The sequence below is a fragment of the Anabrus simplex genome, chromosome 1 (genome assembly GCF_040414725.1).
Source record: "Anabrus simplex isolate iqAnaSimp1 chromosome 1, ASM4041472v1, whole genome shotgun sequence".
Classification (NCBI taxonomy): domain Eukaryota; kingdom Metazoa; phylum Arthropoda; class Insecta; order Orthoptera; family Tettigoniidae; genus Anabrus; species Anabrus simplex.
Window position 1 is genome coordinate 522095493 of NC_090265.1, and position 22185 is coordinate 522117677.

At 39.8% G+C, this 22185-nt stretch overlaps 1 protein-coding gene across 1 annotated transcript in view; it reads right to left on the reverse strand.

Annotated features, from left to right (window-relative positions):
• pod1 (coronin pod1) overlaps positions 1 to 22185 on the reverse strand; it is a 355918-nt gene that overhangs the window by 319409 nt on the left and 14324 nt on the right. The window contains exon 3 of the mRNA XM_068225053.1: positions 3904 to 4052. Coding sequence (XP_068081154.1) covers positions 3904 to 4052 — 149 coding nt within the window. The remainder of the gene's footprint in view (positions 1 to 3903; positions 4053 to 22185) is intronic.

Genomic DNA, 22185 nt, shown 5'->3' on the forward strand with positions numbered 1-22185 from the left:
GATAGCTTTATCACGTTTTAAACTTACTTCTCTCCAAATATATACATAGATTGCCCCGAGTTACGAGATATTAAACGACCACTTTGTTAATGATCACGCCTGCTGTATAAATAGCAATAACTGTGAATGCGCGAATATTTCTCAACTAGAGTAAACTCATTTCCTCATCCCGAGGTGATACAGCTCTTTTTAGATACACCCCCAGTGGACGGGAGTTACATGTACCGCTTTTAACGCATATAAACATTCTTGCCATTCGTAAATCTCTGGCAGTACGGTACCGGAAATCGAAGTCAGACTCCAGAGAACAGCAAATAATTGTGCTAACCATTACGCTGGCGTACATTATTAACTAAAAAACACAGACATATAGCATGACTGATGCATGCTTGCAATGCGCTGGTCGGACACAAAGCTAGGCCTATTCACCTATTTGTGCGACGTCATCAGAGCTGCAGTAGACCTACGCTATGGAGGCGGACATTTCTTAACTACGAAACACAGATGTACCACATGGATTCGACGAGTTTTCATTGTGTAGGTCGAAAAGACGAAACTATTCACACATTTGTGCGATGTCATCAGAGCTGCAGTAAGACTTGTACCCGCTTCGAAGCGGAATCCTTCTCTGACGAATAACGTTGCGGGGTCTTATATGCGAGATTTTTTTTTTTCATTTTCTTCGTCTCGAAAAGCCGGGGGGGGATCTAATACGCGAGGGGGTCTAATACACGAGTAAATACGGTATTCATAACCAATTGGTTAAGTTCATCCCAAAATTGATCCGTTCCCTATGGTCCGTTCTGTTTTTCATTTGTTGGTGCATGAACATTTATCAATGTGTATATCTTGTTTTCCACTCTAATCGTTAACAATGCTACTCATGGGGAATTTGAGGAAAAATCAACAATGGAATCTTGAATTCTATTGTGTACCAAGAAACCAACTCCAAATTGAGGAACATTCCTGATAACTCTCTCACCTGGAGGTCCTTTAAAAAGACGATAACCTGATTCAATTGGGTTCTGATATTACGTAATTCTTGAAGAGCTGTGATCACAATTTTGTGTTGATCCAAAATATCAATTAGATACTTTAATTTACCAACCTTCATCAATGAATTGATATTTTATGTTGCCAAATACGAGAACTTTCCTCGCTTATTGAACTTAAGTACATTCTTAGTTCGATTAGTCTGCATGATTGTTCATTATGTCTCTAGGCACTCCAACTCTCCTTAATCCTCTGACACCCCACCGTATCTGAATGGTGTCTTTGCTTAGATTATTATATAATAGCTGTCCAAACCGGTGGATTCTTTCAATAGAAAACTCCCCATACGAGTGATTGATCAATGATCAAGTGTCTGACTGTGGTCAGTGTTTACAATTCCAGATGTGATCTGGAAAGGTGATGAATAAAATATGATATGATGAAAAATGAGATTGTGGAGAGTGTTCGGTCCGCGAGAGCTATTTCACTCAAGGCTGCCGGTAAACCGGCGAGTACCCCCTATCCACTACCTGGGACGCGCCACGTCGAAGTATCCAATCTGCTGTATGTGACATAAATGGCAAACCCTGCTCTCTTATCCCCCTGTGGGTGGGGGCGGTAGAATAATACCCACAGTATCCCCTGCCTGTCGTATGAGACGACTAAAAGAGGCCCCAGGGGCTCTGAACTTTGGAGCGTGGGTTGGCGACCACAGGGCCCACAGCTGAGTCCTGGCATTGCTTCCACTTACTTGTGCCAGGCTCCTCACTTTCATCTATCCTATCCGACCTCTCTTGGTCAACTCTTATTCTTTTCCGACCCCGACGCTATTAGGTTTGCGAGGGCTAGGGAGTCTTTCATTTTGATGCCCTTCGTGGCCCTTGTCTTCCTTTGGCCGATACCTTCATTTTTCGAAGTGTCGGACCCCTAACATTTTTCCCTCTGATTAGTGTTATATAGAGGATGGTTGCCTAGTTGTACTTCCTCTTAAAACAATAATCACCACCACCACCACCTGCTCTCTTAAATTGCTCAACAAAATTGTGAATGGCTTGTTGCGTTGCTGTTATTTACGCCTGAAATTCGTCATGTATTTCTACCGCACCCTGTATGTGTGTGTGTGTGTGTGTGTATGAATATCCTTCACTGTCTCTGCGTATCAACACAACTTGCATATTCTCATTATTGGCACACAGATGCTGTCCCTTTATAATACTGTGTTCACTGACTCGTAACACTTGTTTTAAAGATTCACTCGAGCAACACACGCTTGCTGTTCCAGAACAAATTATAGAAAGTCTGAGACACAGTACCCCATAGCTTTTACCAACACAAGACACCAAGCCGCCACAAGTGATAAAATACTAAGTGCCTAAGAACTCCACAGTTTGTAGGTCAGTACCAAACATCACATTCCACAAAAATAACATCACCACATTCCACAAAAGTTAGATCTCTCTTCCGCTGTGTTCAGTCCAGTCTCTTCCACCAAGGTTTGAAGTCAAGTCTCCGCAGTTTTTTCACGTACCTAAACAGACCTCAGCTTCCCCCTACTCTCTCATGATACGTCGAGACTGATCCTGGCCATCCAACCACCAGTAAAAGATCCTCTTGCTGTAAAAATACCATGCTCTGAACCACTTCCAGATCCCATGACAATAACAACCAGGCCGCGTCATCGGACCCTGGGCAGTTCCATGACTCGCGCAAAGTTTCCGAGCAGTAAATAGCACTCTTTTGCCATGCGTTTGTACAAAACAAATTACTCATATCACATATGGAAAACTTCCAGCTTAAAATATTAAGAATAAATATACAAATGAAATAATAATAATAATAATAATGACAGTAATATATCTTACTTCTGAATACTGCGCGAGGGTGTGATATATATTTACTATCACAAGATTGCCCCTAAGGATAAAGTATACAGTAAAACAAGAGAAATTTTAAAAGTAACTATAGGACCCATCCTGCTCTGTAGCATTCTTTATAAATGGGTCCGATAATGTACAGTGATGTAAAATTGCTCCATGTGCTCCCCGGGTACTGTTTAGAAAGTTTACTTTTAGGATTTGTATTTCCTGTTAATTATGTGTGCAGTGATTTTTTTGTAGATTTCTTTACTGCGACGCTAATTTATAACTTACTAACTTTTTTTTACAATTTGTTTTACGTTGCACTGATATAGATAGGTGTTATGGCGATGATGGGATAGGAGAAGGCGTGGCCTTAATTAAGGTACAGCCCCAGTATTTGCCTAGTGTGAAAATAGGAAACCACGGAAAACCACTTTCAGAGCGGCTGACAGTGGTGTTCAAACCCATAAGCTGATAGCTACATGACCCAAACCAATCAGCCACTCATTCGGTTATTATAAACTATTTTGTGGCTTTAGAGTTATTGTTGTAAGTGTAATTAAAAGTTTTAGTTTTAAATTGTTTTGTTTCATGCAGAACTTTGTTATTATAGCACCCCAGATTATCTGGAAACCATTTATTACTCTTTGGACAGAGCACCTTTGATAGAAAATGTCAAAACAAAAACTCAAGTGCCAGAATTAACCTCAGTTCTTTAATGCCTGTTGGAGTCTAGGAAAAAAAAAAAAAAAACTAAAATATATTGATGAAAAATAAGAAAATGAGGCTAAAGAAAAAAATTCAGTAAATGATTATGATACATACTTGAGAGTTCGAAGTATTGAACTTGAAATATCATACTTTAAAAACTGGAGACATTTTGAACAATTCTATTTCAAACTCTATCAAAAGATGAAATGCAAATAATTTTAGAAATGATATATGAGGTTCAATAATTAATCATTTGTTTTGGGCACATTCAGGTAAGTAAGTATCAGCATCCTGAAATTAAAAGCAACCTTGATATAGGAAAGAAAACAAAAATACTCACAAGACAGTCTTGGGAACCTGTTGCAAGAAGGCCATCATGAAAAGGAGAGAAATCCATATCTGTCACAGTATCTGTGTGAGCATGGAGAAGAGGCATTGTCTTACTCTTGCGACCACAGTCGTCAATAGGAAGAACAGCAAGACTGGACCCTAAAACAGAAATCACCATCTGCATTCACAAAATATGTCCAACAGCTTTCATAATGTGGTTTTATCAGTCACTAACTTCCATGCCAAATACAAAACTCAAATTTTATTGATTTCATAAATAGCATTTTTTTCAGGATTAATCTTTTTAAAAGCTGGAAAATGCAGTAATGGTAGCTTATGGACCCAAATCTTACATTCACAAAATTTATTCTTTTTTTATAACTATTTATTTTTTGCCTTTGTATGTGGCAAGTTACGGATCACGGCCCTCTCTTACATTTACTTATAAAATACAGTACACAGTCACATGAATTAGAAAAATAGCATTGTTAACAGTCTCAAGAAACTACCTAAATCAATGGAGTAATATTTTAACTTACAGTAGAGTCTCGATTATCCGACCTAAACGGGACCTGGAGTACGTCGGATCACCGAAAATGTCGGATAATACAGAACAACTTTGAGAATGAAGTGAAACAAACAGGAAGGCTATAATCTAGTACTAAAACAATGACATGTTTTACGGTACGCTATTTATAAAATTATCAGTTCAATTGTACAGTGCATGCAGTATTGAACGAAAGCATTCCAAATGTCTTACGAAAAGAAACTTGTCAACAATGTCTGCTTGCCTGCTGATCCACGTTTACTTGCTGCGATATCGCACCATCGACGAAAAATCTACACCTCCGTTGCTCTTGCTTCCGTCTGTTGTTCAGCATAGGTTAAGGCCATTTCCAATGCACTTAATCATTCACTCTGAATCGTTTTCTCATTTTGCTCTGCAATGCCTCGTTCTTCTTTATCATCCTCTTTTTCATTAGCTTTCACAAAATCAATAATATCAGACTCAGTTAGTTCAAACAGTTGATCTTGTGCACACCACTTACTCACATCTTCAGTCGTAGCATCCGCACAGCCAGGAATGCAATTCAGTAAGGGCACAATATTTTCCATGTCTCCTTGTACCACCTCCTTTCGATGTTCAACCTCACTCAACAATTTGTTCTAAGACTTTGCTAATGTCGTTGTTTCATCTTCTTCCCAATACTGCGCTATCCAGTCGATTCGTTTCAACTTTTGTATCATGTTGCCATTTTCCATTTCATGTATCAGGGATGAAAGGATCTCCCGGCGATATTTCCTCTTCAATGTTCCCAGCATAACTTGGTCCATTGGCTGGCATAAAGACGTCACGTTAAGAGGGAGGAACATGACTTTGATGTCTCGACTTCTAAGTTGCTTTTCATTTGGATGTGATGGAGTGTTGTCTAGTAGAAGAAGAGCTTTTCTAGGGAGATTGTTCGAAGCTAGATATTTTTCTACATCTGGGAAAAACTGTGTAAAAATCCACTCTTTAAAGATATCAGCAGACATCCAGGCAGCCTTCTGATTCGTGTAATCGACTGGAAGAACATTAACAGAAATGTTTTTAGAGACCTTATGCTTCTTTGCTTTACCGATCATAAGCAATTATGCGTTTACATTCCCAGTAACATTACTACAGGAAAGAACAGTAACTATTTCCTTACTGCGCTTGTAGCCAGGTGCAGACGTCTCGGCTTCGGCTGCGAGAGTTTTTGATGGCAGCACCTTGAAATTTAGCCCAGTCTCATGACAATTAAAAATCTGAACACCGGTTAATCCTCCAGCAATAATTATTTCCTGAAATTCCTTTTTAAATTTCACAACCTCATCAGATTTAGCTGACAGTTTTCTCTACAGCTATTAAGCTGCCTAATGCCGTACCGTTTTTTCCACCGATCATGCCACCCAGCACTAGCAGTAAAATTGGGGTCCCATTCATTAAACTCCTTCTGGAAATGCACAGCCTTTTCATGCAGAATGGGGCCAGATATTGGCAGGCAATTTTCCCGGTGTTGAGTGAAACAAAGAAATAGTGCTCACCTACTTTTTCGCACTCACATTTTTTCATTGCTTTCTCTGCTCCGGTAGAGCACCACTTTTCAATTTCTTCCCTCTTTTTTTCCAGTCTCCCACTGTAACACGTCCAGCACCATAATCTGAAGCCACTTTTTAAAGAGTTTACCCTTTGTCCAGTCTCTTTAAAGCACTAAAATTGTCTTGCATAGAAACAATCACTTTCTTCCAAATACTCGCCATACTCACAGAGGATATGAAAACTATAACATCCGCATCCAACCAATACTACAATGAACAATGACTGAAACCTCACTGCACCTGTCCTTGAGGAAAAAACGATCCTACCACCAGCGGTCAGGCCAGTGCTTGTCCCACGGTCGCACCTTCTACACCGGGTCTCCCTGAATTTAGTCTCCACCAAAAGTTCTAATTAAGTCTACCAGTGTCGGATAACACGGAATGTCGGATAAGCGAAGGTCGGATGAGCGAGACTCTACTGTATTATAATTGTTATTTTTAACGATTAATATTATCTATCTACATCACCTAGCTCTAAATCATACTTGCACTCATACACACTAACATTCATACAAGCTGATCACGTATTTAAGAGGAAATCTCGACAAGACCGTTTAAATGAGACTACTGACGAGCTATTATGTATACTGACAGGGAGCGTGTTCCATAGCCTTGTCCCAGAGACTTGGAAAGAGTGGCTGTATACAGATGAGTGATTAACCGATATCATAAGGGTATAAGTCGATCCGGTATAATGTCGATGGAAAGATGAGAGGAAGTTAAAATGTGAGGATAGGTATTCAGGTGTAGATTCATTCAGAAGTCAAAAAATTAGTGTCCCAGTATGTAGATTTCTTATTTGACCGATTTTCAGCCAGGATAGCTACTCATAATAAGGGGAAATATGTATCCTAAAGTTCAAAGAAAATATAAATCGTATACAGGAGTTCATTGCCCTTTGAAGTTTCATAGTTTGTTCTACAGTTGCATCGGTTAATACAACATCACAGTAATATATTATTGGAAAAATGAGATTTTGAATATGTTTTATTTTCATGCTATATGGAAGAATAGATTTTTTCATTTGTAGAGGGTGGAGAGATGCATATACCTTTCTGCAGACACTTGTTATATGGTCATTCCAGTTTAATGTGTCATTCATGACAATGCCTAGGATTTTTACAGACTTCTAAAAAGGTATAGCTTCACCAGAGCATGAGAGTAGGCTGTTATGCGATGTTTAGCATATGAAAAGCCTAGATTGTCCTATAATGATTGCTTGTGTTTTCTTCGGGTTAATTAATAGGCAGTTCTTTTTACATATGAGCTAATTGAATTTAGAGTCGAGTTCATTTGGTAAATTGCTTTGTCAGTATCTGAGACTTTAAAGTGTGAGTATATCTGAAGATCCTCAGCATAAAAATGATAGTTGCAGTCATTCAGATAAGAAGAAATGTCATTAATAAAGATTAAGAATAAAAGAGGTCCAACAATAGACCCTTGGGGGAAGGCAGATAGCTTAGTCCTTCATTCTGTAGTAGTCATTTTTGATACAACTTGCTGTTGTCTATTTTTGAGGTATGAGCCCAAGAGCTGAATAACAGAATGAGCCATGTGAAGTTTTTGTAACTTGGCTAACAATACATCTATATTTACAGTGTCAAACGCACTGCTGAAGTCAAGTAGGGTAAGTATAGTCAGTTTTCGTTCATCCATAGCCCATCTAATGTCATCCATGATTTTGATTAGTGTTGTTGCAGTACTGTGTCCTTTCTTAACCCTCTACTGCATGAATTATTTTTCGTTTCTGTTTGGTGAAGAAAATTTCAAGCTTTAATGTTCAACATACGCTCAGTGTTTTAGATGTATCAGCAATTCTTAACTGGGCCTTGATTAGGCTACAGTCCCAGCCTTCACTGGGTGTGAAAATATGAAATCATAAATCTTTCTTCAGGGCTGCCGGGAGTGCGGTTCAAACCAACCATCTTTCAAAAGTGAGCTTACACCCACATAACCTACAAATTACATTGAACTTTCAAAGAAGACAATATAGGCATGAGAAACTCATACATGCAGGAGATATACCTCACCAAACTACACAACATAAGTAGCAAGGATGTAACAATAACAATCATTCAATCAGCCAACCTGTTATCAAACTAATTTTGCATGGCAGAGCACCGAAGTTGAGTGGTTTAATACAGAACGAAGGCAACTTTTAGCACCTATCATTAACACAGTATTTTTTGAATGTTTTCACAACCAATTCATTTGGGTTCACAATCATTCCCCCTAAGATTAACTATAGGAAGGAAAAAAGTCGCAATTTCTCGAACAATTAAGTTTTCTGGTAGAGATTGAGAGGAAAGGGGGGGGGGGGGGCAGGGGGAGGAGATTTGTAAACTTCATAATGTTGGATTCAAAACAGGACAAGAAGTGATCAAAGATGTTCAAACAAGGAATACAAGGAATATAACAAAAGGAATCGAGGATAACTAGATTCAATACTGGACTGAACAGCAGTCTCTACAGTCACATGTTCTGCATCTAAGACTGAGCATATTTATATTTGTCCTAAACCAATACAAATAACAGATTTCAAGCCCATAACAAATGCATCAACACATTGTCTGGACTATCTAATGCATATAATCTTATTTCCAGCCATAAAACTCGCCATAGAAGTATCTTCTCAGAGTCCATACAAAAATCTGTATTCAATTAACGGTGTGGCTCTTGGTGATTTTTTGTACTTCTGGCAACATTGAAAAATGTATTGCTGGTTTAACAGTTGGAATATATCATGTGTTCAAGCAGTATAGGTTAAAAGAAGCCCTTGTGTCTTGGTTATAAGTAGACTAGGAATTCAGCTGATCCACAATGCACCAGATGCCAGTCTAACTCTACTATGATGGATACTATGTATGGTAATATCTTTAAAGTACTTAGTCTTCCTGAACTACATACTCCACAAACATTGAACATGCAGGAAAGCAGTGGCACTGCACAGTCAGATTCCTGTGAAGCATCACCAGGAAACTTGAACTTGTTTAGTTTCTTAAGGCTGGAAACTGTCAAATAGAGTAATAGCTCACTGGAATAGTCTTGATAACCACATTTCCTGACTAGAAAACTCAAGCACAGGTATTTAGATATGGTGATGGAATGATTGTATTTCTATCCATGGACACTATGGTATTGATAGTAATTCCAAACGGTGTGCAACTCAATGCTGGCCCAGTGGTGTAGGGGTAGCATGCCTGCCTCTTATCCGGACACCCTGGGTTTGATTTCCGGCCAGAACAGGGATTTTTACCTGGACCTGAGGGCTGGTTCGAGGTCCACTCAGCTTACGTGATTAGAATTGAGGAGCTATTGACGGTGAGATAGTGGCCCTGGTCTAGAAAGCCAAGAATGGTGGCCGAGAGGATTCGTCGTGTTGACCACACAACACCTCATAATCTGCAGCCCCTCGGGCTGAGCAGCAGTCGCTTGGTAGGCCCAGGCCCTTCAAGGACTGCAGTGTCATGGGGTTGTGGGGGGGGGGGGGGGGGTGCAACTCACAAGAAATTCCTGTGGAACTCCAACAATAAATGCATGATCTCTGTCAACTTATTACAGACATTTCTAATTGATGCCATTTAGGTCTCCTGCATATAAATTTTATGCTCCGCTTTTTTACTCTACGATGGCAAAGAAACCAGCATTATTCAGGTGACGTATGGCAAAGTTATAATTAATTCTGTCTGGTAAATGTGAACTGTCACCAGAGATCTTTTACATTCCAACATCATAGGACATGGAGTGTTGACTGGTCTTTTTACTGCCCTTCAAAAATTTGACTACCTCTGCAGATTTGGAATCTGCAATTTTGGAACCTGAAGGACGATAAGAGTTGGAAAGTAATCGCCCTCCTTTCCCCTCATACAGCCCTTGCAGGGTCAGGACATTTGTGGCATTTCTCCACCTTCCGCTCTCTCCTCCATTCCTCTTCCATCATTTTGTCCCTGTCTAGGTTTTTTCTAATAATAATGTTATTTGCTTGTAACTAATTTTACGGTTTTCGGAGACACCGAGGTAACAGAATTTAGTCCCACAGGAGTTCTTTTTACATGCCAGTAAATCTACCGGCACGAGGCTGGCGTATTTGAACACCTTCAAATACAACCGGACTGAGCCAGGATTGAACCCGCCACATTGGGATCAGAAGGCCGGCACCTCAACCGTCTGAGCCACTCAGCTCACCATTTTTTTGTTTTTTCCTTGTTCTAGGTCTCCCTCTTGCTCTCTTTCTTACAAACTTCATCTCTATCCTACGTTTTGTTATTCTTCATCCTCTTTACATGTCCAAATCATCTTAGTTTACTCCTTCAATTCTCTCATTTAGGATTTTCCATTCCAATTTCCTTTCTCACATAATTTCTAAATCTGCTTTTCCTTGTCTCTATCATACCTCTTAGGCATTTAATTTCACTGGCTTGAATTCTACTCTCCTCCCTACTTGTCACTGCCCAGGTCTCAGCTGCGCACGTCAGTTTGGGTGCATAATACATTGTGTACATTATTTCTTTACACTTCTTTGGTACTTCCTTATTCCAGAAAAGGTTTTTTACACTCTGGTAGAATACATTGCCCTGCTGTACCCTCTTGCTAATCTTCACATCCAGCCTTGTATTCTGCATTAATTCACCTCCTAGGTACAGTATTTGGAACTGTCAAAAATTTCAAGGCTTTGACCACATTCGCTTTCCTTTGTCTTTCACCTCTTGATATTGCTATGATCTTGCTTTCCTTTGCACTGATTTTCATACCATACTTTACAATTTTCACATTCAGTGCTTCAAGTTGTTCTTGTACTTCTTTGCTATTCATTCCCCACGCCAAAATATTGTCTGCAAATAGCAATAACTACATCTTCCTACTAACACATGCTTCCCTTGTCTCCTTTACAATTTTGCCCTTAACCTCTAGAAACAAAAGACGACAGCATACTCACTGTCTTAGTCCAGTTCCATTTCTAAACCATTCTGTCTTTCCAATTGGAGTCTGTACACTGCTGACATGGTTGTTGCACATGGCTTGCACCATTTCTACAGCTTGTGTATCTACCCAGTCTCTTTTTCATCATGGTTTCCCAAACCTTCTCCCTGGAAACACTATCGTCTGCCTCTGTTAGATCTATGAATGTCATGAACAGATCCCTTCCATATCTCCAATTCTTTTCCATGAATTGCCTCATACTGAAGATTGGTTCCACAGTAGATCTTCCACTTCTAAAGCCATACTGTTCCTCTTACAAGTCTCCCTGTACCTTTCTTCTCATTCTCCTTTCTAATATCCTTTTCAGTACTTTTGCCACTTGTGACTAGAATGTGATTCCTCTATAGTTATCACAAGAGGGCAGATTTTGGCATATTTGCATGTTTTGTTTGTTTTAAGATATAATATGCTCATAAGAAATAAAGGCAATTCATACCATCTGAAATTGAATGGCTACATTTTATAGTTCATATAAATGCATATACACAGAATACGTGCATATTCTTGAAATATTGTACATGCATATAAATGCATAGTTGCAGTATTTATTATTTTTTTATAAAACAACATACCAATGGTTCACGTTTGTGGGTTACTGTAGTCACGTCCTAGTTCGTGAACCATGGGCAACGTCTGAGTGGCCTAGTAAGTGGTCCTGAGAGTCGGGATACCAGTTACTCTGGAATGGGAGTGGGCATCTCGGACATATTCTGAGTCGTGGCCCTCCTTGTGCTCAGGCGGCTACGACTACACAATTCACCGGTGGTCCATAACCCGTTAGAGGACAGATCCTCACTTGGACTATGTGCAAGTAGGGTAGCATCCTGCTTCATGAATTTACCGAGCTCAAAACATTTTAAGCAAGCCTCGAACCTATGGGAGTAATGGAGTCCCACTCCCATTTGACAGGCGAGGGACTCCTTGGAAACAACTTGGCGAATGAAATGGAATTCGATGGGGAGCTATCAATATTAATGGGGCTTATGGAAGAAAGAAGGTAGAACTGGCTGAGTCAGCAAAGAGGATGCATCTGGATGTGCTAGGAGTAAGTGATATTCGGGTAAGGGGAGATAACGAGGAAGAGATAGGAGATTATAAAGTGTACTTGACGGGTGTTAGAAAGGGAAGGGCAGAGTCTGGGGTAGGGCTCTTTATCAGGAATACCACTGCACGCAACATAGTTTCTGTTAAGCACATAAATGAGCGAATGATGTGGGTAGATTTGTCAGGTGGAGGAATTAGGACAAGAATTGTGTCCGTGTATTCACCATGTGAGGGTGCAAATGAGGATGAAGTTGACAAGTTTTATGAAGCATTGAGTGACATCGTGGTCAGGGTCAACAGCAAGGATAGAATAGTGCTAATGGGCGATTTCAATGCGAGAGTTGGGAATAGAACTGAAGGATACGAAAGGGTGATTGGTAAATGTGGGGAAGATATGGAAGCTAATGGGAATGGGAAGCGTTTGCTGGACTTCTGTGCTAGTATGGGTTTAGCAGTTACGAATACATTCTTCAAGCATAAGGCTATTCACCGCTACATGTGGGAGGCTAGGGGTACCAGATCCATAATAGACTATATCTTAACAGACTTTGAATTCAGGAAATCTGTTAGGAATGTACGAGTTTTCCGCGGATTTTTCGATGATACAGACCACTATCTGATCTGTAGTGAACTAAGTATCTTTAGGCCTAGGGTAGAGAAAGTGAAATTTGTCCGCAAACGAATAAGGGTAGAAAATCTCCAGGACGAGGAAATTAGACAGAAGTACATGTATATGATTAGTGAGAAGTTTCGAACAGTAGACAGTAAGCAGGTTCAGGATATAGAAAGTGAATGGGTGGCATACAGGGATGCTGTAGTAGAAACAGCAAGGGAATGCCTAGGAACAACTGTGTGTAAAGATGGGAAAAGGCGAACATCTTGGTGGAATGATGAAGTGAGAGCAGCCTGTAAACATAAAAAGAAGGCTTATCAAAAATGGCTCCAAACAAGGGTCGAGGCAGACAGGGATTTCTGCTTAGAAGAAAGATACAGAGGGAAACAAATAGTTGTTGAATCCAAAAAAGAAGTCATGGGAAGATTTTGGTAATAACCTGGAAAGGATAGGTCAAGTAGAAGGGAAACCTTTCTGGACAGTAATAACGAATCTTAGGAAGGGAGGGAAAAAGGAAATGAACAGTGTTTTGAGTAATTCAGGTGAACTCATAATAGATCAGAGGGAATCACTGGAGAGGTGGAGGGAATATTTTGAACATCTTGTCAATGAAAAAGGAAATCATCCTGATGGTGTTGCAAACAGCCAAGCTCATGGGGAGGAGGAAAATGATGTTGGTGAAATTATGCTTGAGGAAGTGGAAAGGATGGTAAATAAACTCCATTGTCATAAAGCAGCAGGAATAGATGAAATCAGACCTGAAATGGTGAAGTATAGTGGGAAGGCAGGGATGAAATGGCTTCATAGAGTAGTAAAATTAGCGTGGAGTGTTGGTAAGGTACCTTCAGATTGGACAAAAGCAGTAATTGGACCTATCTATAAGCAAGGGAACAGGAAGGATTGCAACAACTATCGAGGTATCTCATTGATTAGTATACCAGGCAAAGTATTCACTGGCATCTTGGAAGGGAGGGTGCGATCAGTCGTTGAGAGGAAGTTGGATGAAAACCAGTATGGTTTCAGACCACAGAGAGGCTGTCAGGATCAGATTTTCAGTATGCGCCAGGTAAGTGAGAAATGCTACGAGAGGAATAGATAATTGTGTTTATGTTTCGTAGATCTAGAGAAAGCATATGACAGGGTACCGAGGGAAAAGATGCTCACTATACTGGGGGACTATGGAATTAAAGGTAGATTATTAAAATCAATCAAAGGCATTTATGTAGACAATTGGGCTTCAGTGAGAATTGATGGTAGAATGAGTTCCTGGTTCAGGGTACTTACAGGGGTTAGACAAGGCTGTAATCTTTCACCTTTGCTGTTCGCAGTTTACATGGATCATCTGCTGAAAGGTATAAAATGGCAGGGAGGGATTCAGTTAGGTGGAAATGTAGTAAGCAGTTTGGCCTATGCTAACGACTTGGTCTTAATGACAGACTGTGCCGAAAGCCTGCAGTCTAATATCTTGGAACTTGAAAATAGGTGCAATGAGTATGTTAGGAAAATTAGCCTCTCGAAGACTAAAATGATGTCAACAGGTAAAAAATTCAACAGAACTGAATGTCAGATTGGTGATACAAAGCTAGAACAGGTCAATAATTTCAAGTATTTAGGTTGTGTGTTCTCCCAGGATGGTAATATAGTGAGATTGAATCAAGGTGTTGTAAACCTAATGCAGTGAGCTCACAGTTGCGATCAACAGTATTCTGTAAGAAGGAAGTCAGCTCCCAGACGAAACTATCTTTACATCGGTCTGTTTTCAGACCAACTTTGCTTTACAGGAGCGAAAGCTGGGTGGACTCAGGATATCTTATTCATAAGCTAGAAGTAACAGACATGAAAGTACCAAGAATGATTGCCGGCACAAACAGGTGGGCACAATGGCAGGAGGGTACTCAGAATGAGGAGATAAAGGCTAATTTAGGAATGAACTCGATGGATGAAGCTGTATGCATAAACCGGCTTCGGTGGTGGGGTCATATGAGGCGAATGGAGGAGGATAGGTTACCTAGGAGAATAATGGACTCTGCTATGGAGGGTAAGAGAAGTAGAGGGAGACCAAGATGACGATGGTTAGACTCGGTTTCTAACGATTTAAAGATAAGAGGTATAGAACTATATGAGGCCACAACACTAGTTGCAAATCGAGGATTGTGGCGACGTTTAGTAAATTCTCAGAGGCTTGCAGACTGAACGCTGAAAGGCATAACAGTCTATAATAATAATAATGTATGTATGTATGTATGTAGTGTAACAACATACCAGGCGTATGCATAAGTTTCTGCTAGGTTTTGTGGTAAAGAAAACTCGTAATTTTCAAGGGAAATTCAGTTTTTATTTATTCAAAATATTGGCCATCGGCTTCTACACACTTCACCCATCTTTCACGTAAGTTATGAATACCATGCCAGAAAAACTGCTCGTCTTTTGCGGCAAACCATTTGTCGAACCATTTTCCAACTTCCTCAAAATTGCTGAAGTGCTGCTCTGCGAGCGCGTGCCCCATTGATGTGAAGAGGTGATATATGGCGCCAGGTCGTAGAAGTACGACGGGTGCGGAAGTATGTCTCATCCAAGCAATTTCAAGGTGTCTCACTGGTTTTGCTGTGCGAGACAATGCATTGTCGTGTAACAAAATCACTTTGCCATGTCTTCTGGCCCATTCCGGTCGTCTTTCGATCAATGCATGATTTAAATTAATCATTTGTTGGGAATAGCATTGTGCGTTAACGGTTTTGCCGGGCTTCAAGAGTTTATAATACACAATACCGCTTGCTCTGGTCCCACCAGACACAAAGCACATTGAAATGTCGTTTAAATTGTCGAAACCACGTCTCACATGTACTAATCAGTGGAGTGTGTTCACCATATGTTTCTACCAGCAAACTACAACTTTCCACAGCCTTTTCCTTTTGATTACATTTTTAAAAAATGTGCCACAAATGTTCTTTTTCAAGCACAAACATCGACATGATCACTGAACGATACAACACAGACGCTAGTTTTGGCAGACTACTTGTGTGTGTTAGTAGGTTAATGTCAGACGAACAAACTGATGTACGAGTCAAATTCGTATGCTGCGTACTGTTTGCTGGCACCATCTCTTAGTGAGACCGGAAAAGACTTACGCATAAACCTGGTATAATATTGCATATTGATATCAAATCAGTACAACAATGCAAGGAAACGAATATGTAAACATTCAGTTTGCCACCGGAAGCCATTACAATGCATTTTTGTTGAGAATCTACAGTATTAACAAGACTGTGACAATGTGGTGGTGGGTGTTTTTTTTCTTCTTTCTTTCCTTCTTTCCTCAGTGGAGTTTTAGTATTCAGTTTGGATGTTGGAATCATAGAAAAATAATGTTTTAAAAGTCTTACTTATGCAGAAAAATTAAAACAGAAACGGCCTGAAACTAAATGATGCCTCCATTTTCGTTGTTCCTATGGTTTTGTCATGAGAAACTAACCAGTCTAGACCAATACTTTGTAGCTCCAACTTATCTTTACTGTTCATCTTTCATGTTATTCAGTACCTGCAGATAATGCGCCGATGTTGGCAAGCCCGTTCAGTGCATTGCAAGCTCGCCGGAACTACCACTATGTTGGATCTATAACCTATACTTTCATTTCTTTGTTGTGTGAAGATCAGTAACCATTAGAAATCATGCCAAAAGAAAAAAAACAGATAAAGGCATTCTGATTCAGCAGTTGATATTTGGAGAACCAACCTTATACATAGAGGAAAAACAAGTATTTTGCAGAGTATGCATTAGGGCATATATTGCTGGTTTGCATTTTTAGCAGAGGTGGTGGTGGTGATTATTATTTTAAGAAGAAGTACAACTAGGCAACCAGCCTCTATATAATACTAATCAAAGAGAAAAAATGGAAGTGATCCGACACTTAAAAATATGAAGGTACTGACCAAAGAAAGACAAGGGCCATGAAGGGCATGAAAATGAAAGACTCCCTAGGCCTCGTGTGCATATGAATCCACCTTCTAGTTATCACACACCTTTTAGTGCCCCCTTCTTAGACTGGTATTATTATTATTATTATTATTCCCTTTTCCCAGTCTTCTGGCATACATTTGTTTCCATACGCACTTTAACAATCTGTACACCCATTGTAATTCAAGAGGTCCAGCAGCCTTTATCATTTCCACATTAATTTCATCCATTCCTTGTGCCTTTCCAGTTTTCATTTTACGGACTGCTAATTCCAGCTCTAACATTGTTTTACTATCTTCTACAGTTGAGTCACCACACTGTACTACTAGTCTCCTCTACATAATTTGTTACATTTAGCAGTTTATCAAAATACTCCTTCCGTCTTCTACATATCTTCTGAATGTGTTATCAACTCACCACGTTCCTTTTTCATCAGCTTTGTATAAACTCTTTCTTTCCTATTACTTTGTATAATTCCATACAACATTCTTTTACTGCCAGCTCAATCCATTTCCATCTTTTGTGTAAATTCCTCCCAACTTTTCTTCTCTTACCTAGGGGCCGATGACCTTCAATGTTAGGCCCCTTAAAACAACAAGCATCTTCTCTTACCAATTTCTTACATTTCCTTTTATTATCAAGATACTGCCTCTCTCTTTCTTTTTTTAATCACTATTCCATTCTTGCCATGCTTCTTTCCTTTCACTGCTTCTCTCACTTTCTCAATCCACCACCGTGTCTTCTTTTCTTTCACTCTCATTGATGTTCTAATACAGGCACTCCGTGGGAAGAAAAAAGAGTTACTTCTAAGGTATACTTTATTAATTTTTACTTTTAATCTTTACTTTCTACAAAATAAACTTTTACTTATAATTTATTTCTTGAATAAGATTATAATAGTTACATTCTAGGAATCTATCTACAGTGAAACCTCGATTCTCCGTTTTTGGAGGGACCTGGGGGAAAAAACGTACGATACGGGAAATCTGAAAATCCGGGAACGAATTAAAACCGTCAACAGTTTGACTGTACTTCACAGTAATGAAATATATATATCATTTTATTTGTACAAAAACGCCTGCTGTCTGTGTCATACGCAGTAATATAGTCGCGAATTTTGTCAAAGGCGGCTAATGCTTCTGCAAACGTTGGCAGGGGTTCAATTTCATCTTCGTCTTCCCCCTTGCTCGCGATCTCATGCACGGCGCTTGCACTAGCTGTGGCAGTAGCATCATCACACAGCTGTTCTATGCTCTTTACACCACAAGTGGCGAGCTCACTATCGACAGTAGCGTACGTCTCGAAGTTAACATCTCTCGGCGCGAGCTTCTCCCAGTCCTCACTGAAAAGATGTTCTTCGCTGCCGGTGTTGGTGTCGTTCATGTCTCTGCTTTCGCCAAAGCCACATTTATGGAAACAATTTTGAATGGTGGAGGGCGAAACGTGGAACCATGCTGACACTACAAAGTGGATTGCCTGTAGAATACTGAACTTCGTCTTCACTTCTTTCCCGGCGTCCAACATACACACAGCCCTTTCCACCAGCTGCTTGCGGTAGTACCCTTTAAAGCACTTTATCACCCCCGCATCCAGAGGCTGAAGGACACTGGTTCAGTTCGGGGGATAGAAAATAACTTTCACATTTCGTAAGAAAGAAAGTTCCTGCGGGTGGGCGGCACAGTTAGCCTATCTACAAACAAAACTATTTTTCTCGCTTGAGCACCCACAGAAGCATCCAGTCCGTGAAGAAAATCCAAAAAATTGTCTGTGGTCATCCAAGCTTTACCGTTCGCGTAGTATCGCACTGGTAACTTCTTCACGTTCTTAAAGCATCTCGGTTTCGCTGCTTTGCCTATAATGATAGGGATACATTTGTCTGACCTGTCACTGTTACAGCACAACAAAACAGTTATGCGGTCCTTCGCATTTTTGCCTCCATGACAAGATTCTCCTTTAAGAGCCAGCGTGCGATCCGGTAAACAGTTGAAAAATAGGCCGGTTTCATCCGCGTTATAGATGTTCTTCGGTTCGTATCCTTCAAGCAGCTCTGGGAGATTTTCCCCCCAATCTTCCACAGCCGAACCGTCAACTGCAACACTCTCGCCGGCGAGCTTTTTATACACCAGCACATGACGCTCCTTAAACCAGGAAATCCATCCATTCGAAGCAGAAAAATTTTTGATACCCATTCTTGCAGCGATGCTTTGAGCTTTTACGCGAAAAATGTTACCATCCACAGGAATTCTCGATGCCCGAGCTTGCTGATACCAAGAAAAGAGAACTGCTTCCATTTTAGAATATCTCGATTCCTTCCCCGTTTTTCTATTCTTTGCGGAGGATCCACATTTTTTTTACTTGTTCACGTATCTCTTGTTTTTTCCCTATTATTGTATTCAGTGTCGAAGCAGGTAAGCCTAAACGTTTCGCGATGTCAACTGTTTTTTCTGTTGGATTTCTTTCAACTTCCTCTATAATCTGAAGTTTTTCTTGCAGGGTTTTCACATGCTTTACAGGTCGCGCCATTTCAATACTGTACTGTGTAAGCAAACCGAAACTCGACTGCGTAAATTGTTGGTTTTCACCAGCTAGTAACACAGCCAACTGAACGAAACATTCAACAGAAAGCTCTTAACAAAGCGCAAGTTGGCAGAGGCCTTCATTGTTAGCCTGGTACAGAATGTTCCGTAAGTATCATCGCGCAAGATATCCGACGAAATTAAAATACGCTAGACTCGCAAATTCGATTCCTGCCGTCCATTCTCGAAATCTTGAAAAACGCTTGATCGAGGATTTAGCGTTGATGGGTCTGAAATTTCTGGACGGTTGATGCGGGAAATCGTTTCTTCGAGGAACGGATAACGCAGGATTTTTAATACAGGTTTTAAATGGGATGCTCGCGGGACCACGTAATTTGAACGAATATTACGGGAAAACGTAGTTTCGGGGAATGGATAATCGAGGTTTCACTGTATATCGCATGGAGGCAGAAATGGGATAAAATTGTGATGATTAACTTTTTAAGTTCTACTGGAGTAGAAACTGTAGCTTCATCAGTGCTGTATGAGGTACTTTCTTATCTCTCCAGTACTCACAAAGACACCAAACTTATTGAAAAATATTCATCACTGCTGGGGATGTTCTTAAAATTTAGAAAAAGGTATTCCTTTAAGTACACCTGCAGGGAGTCTTTTCAGCAAATTAATCGTGTGCATATGACAACCCCAAAAAGCACAAACAAACAAAAACATTTCATTACCTTTACCAATGTACTTGTGATATGTTGATATACAGTTTCAAGTACAGGTCAGTACTGATCAGTTCATACCTGAAAGTATTCTTATCTCTTAATATCTATGCAGGTTACGAGCTTTTGTTACGGTATTTAGTTTTCTGAACTGCAGGGTATGAGGTTATGCAGCGCTTCATATCACTGAGTGTGCTACATTGTGCTAGTAAATAACCTTGCTGAACACCAAAAAATTATTTTATTCAAAAACAAGTAAATAAAGATCTTTTAATTCCCATGGACAAAAATTCCAAACAAATATAATCGAACATAATGCATAAAAATTTTACCAGTAACAATTTACAATAATATTAACGTTACTGCTAATATTTACAACACGAGAATGCAATTAAAGTGGAGCCCCACTAATCCGAACCTTGCCAGTCCAAAAACCCAGATAATTCAAACTCAAAAATTTGTGAAAGTAAAATTATCAAAGAAATTTCAGACTAAAATGGCCATATATTACAGAATTAGAACAACAAATTTACTGCAGAGATAATACAATATGTAATTCTTATGGTACAGATCAACAGATTTAACACAAATGTAACGGCGAAAACAATACAGTACCTCATTATTACACACAAATTCAGTCATTTATCTGTTCACAAAAAGATGAAAATCTTGATGACTTAAAATTCCACCGACGCTTCATGAACATTACGTCCTCTGCTGTAGTGTTGATCTATGTACTCCTGGGATGTCTCCAATGCTTTGACTGCATCCAAATGAGTAATTCCAGGTAGTAGAGCTCCATCTGCTTCATCTAACTGACTTGCTAGAAAAACTATTTCCAATGAGTCATAACTTGATCTTTATCAGCCGACAACCATTCATTCACATGTGTTTACTCTGCTTCTTCGAGGAGAGCAGAAACTACAATGATTCAGACGACTTCTCTCCTCCACCAAGGCCCACGCTAGTCATAGATTCACCATCCTTTCAAATCATCCTTTAAGCATATTGGCCTGTAGGTATCTGGGAGCTTTGGTTCTTTACTTGGCTTGGGCAAACATTCAACAAATATTATAGGGGGAGAGTCCTTCAGAAAACCTGACAAACTACAGTATTTTATGAAACCCAATTCCAAACTTTATGAGAGTGTATGTGCTGTAGAAGGTATACTTGCTTTCCTTTCTGTAGCACATGACAACTACAAATCCATGAACAGCCCTTCTAAACTGTTAAGAGAAATGTTTATTGAAGTAACTAAAAAATATCAAGTGTCATACAAAAATACTGTTGTTTATTCAGTGTTAGCTGCACATTCAGTGCAGGAAATAAGTGTTAGACATGCCATGCTGTATCTACAAATGCTAGTAATAACAGCACTGTTGAGATATTTCCATAAATGATCCAGTAGTTTGATTATGAAAATGGTGCACTTTAAATACAGGTGTTTGAGGTGCAAAGTAAACCAAATTAAACACCAGGTACAATTCCTGCATATGTAAGAAAAACAAAGTAACTTTGGTCTTCTGAATGTGTAGCATTTGCAGGAGAAAATAACAATACAAAGGAAGTGGAAGGAAGTTGTAGAAAATCTTAAAGAGTACAGTAAAGCCATTCTTCATAGGTGTAGGGTGTCCTGCACACGTTATAAATAACTGTATTTAAGAGTCTCTTAACAGTTTTGTAAGTTTGTTGATGTTGAGTATCACTGGCTGTTGTACCATTCCACAATATGCTGGCTTTCATCATTCCTTTCTCTCCTTTCTTTTTTTCAAAGTCTCTTTATGACGCACCAGCTCAGATAGGTCTTGTGTGACAATGGGTTAGGAAAGGGCCAAGAGTGGGTAGAAAGCGGCTGTGGCCTTAGTTAAGGTACAGACCTGGTGTGAAAATGGGAAACCACTGAAAACTATCTTCAGGGCTGTCGACAGTGGGATTCGAACCCATTATCTCCTGAATGTAAGCTGACATCTATGTGACCCAAACCGCACAGCCACGTGTTCAGTCCAACTGTTTTCAAACAATCATGTAATGACTCATTTAGTAAAAAAATATATCTCTTGCACCTCCATTCACTTATGTGTGTGCTCCATTCCCACACTGAAGCAATAGAGAGAAGAAAATTCTGTTCTGAAAATCTTGCTTGATAAGCAGAATATCCCGTGGGGGGTTTTCTTACCTGTTCCCCTATCGGGGCCATCTCAGGTGGCGGATAGGGGGGCCATCCGGACTTGTCTGGAGGGTCTGAGGGAAATAAAATCCAATAACAGGTAATGCCAGAAAACGTCTTGAGGCATTATGATTGTTACTAGCCCAAGCTAAGGCTTGGATGAGGAAG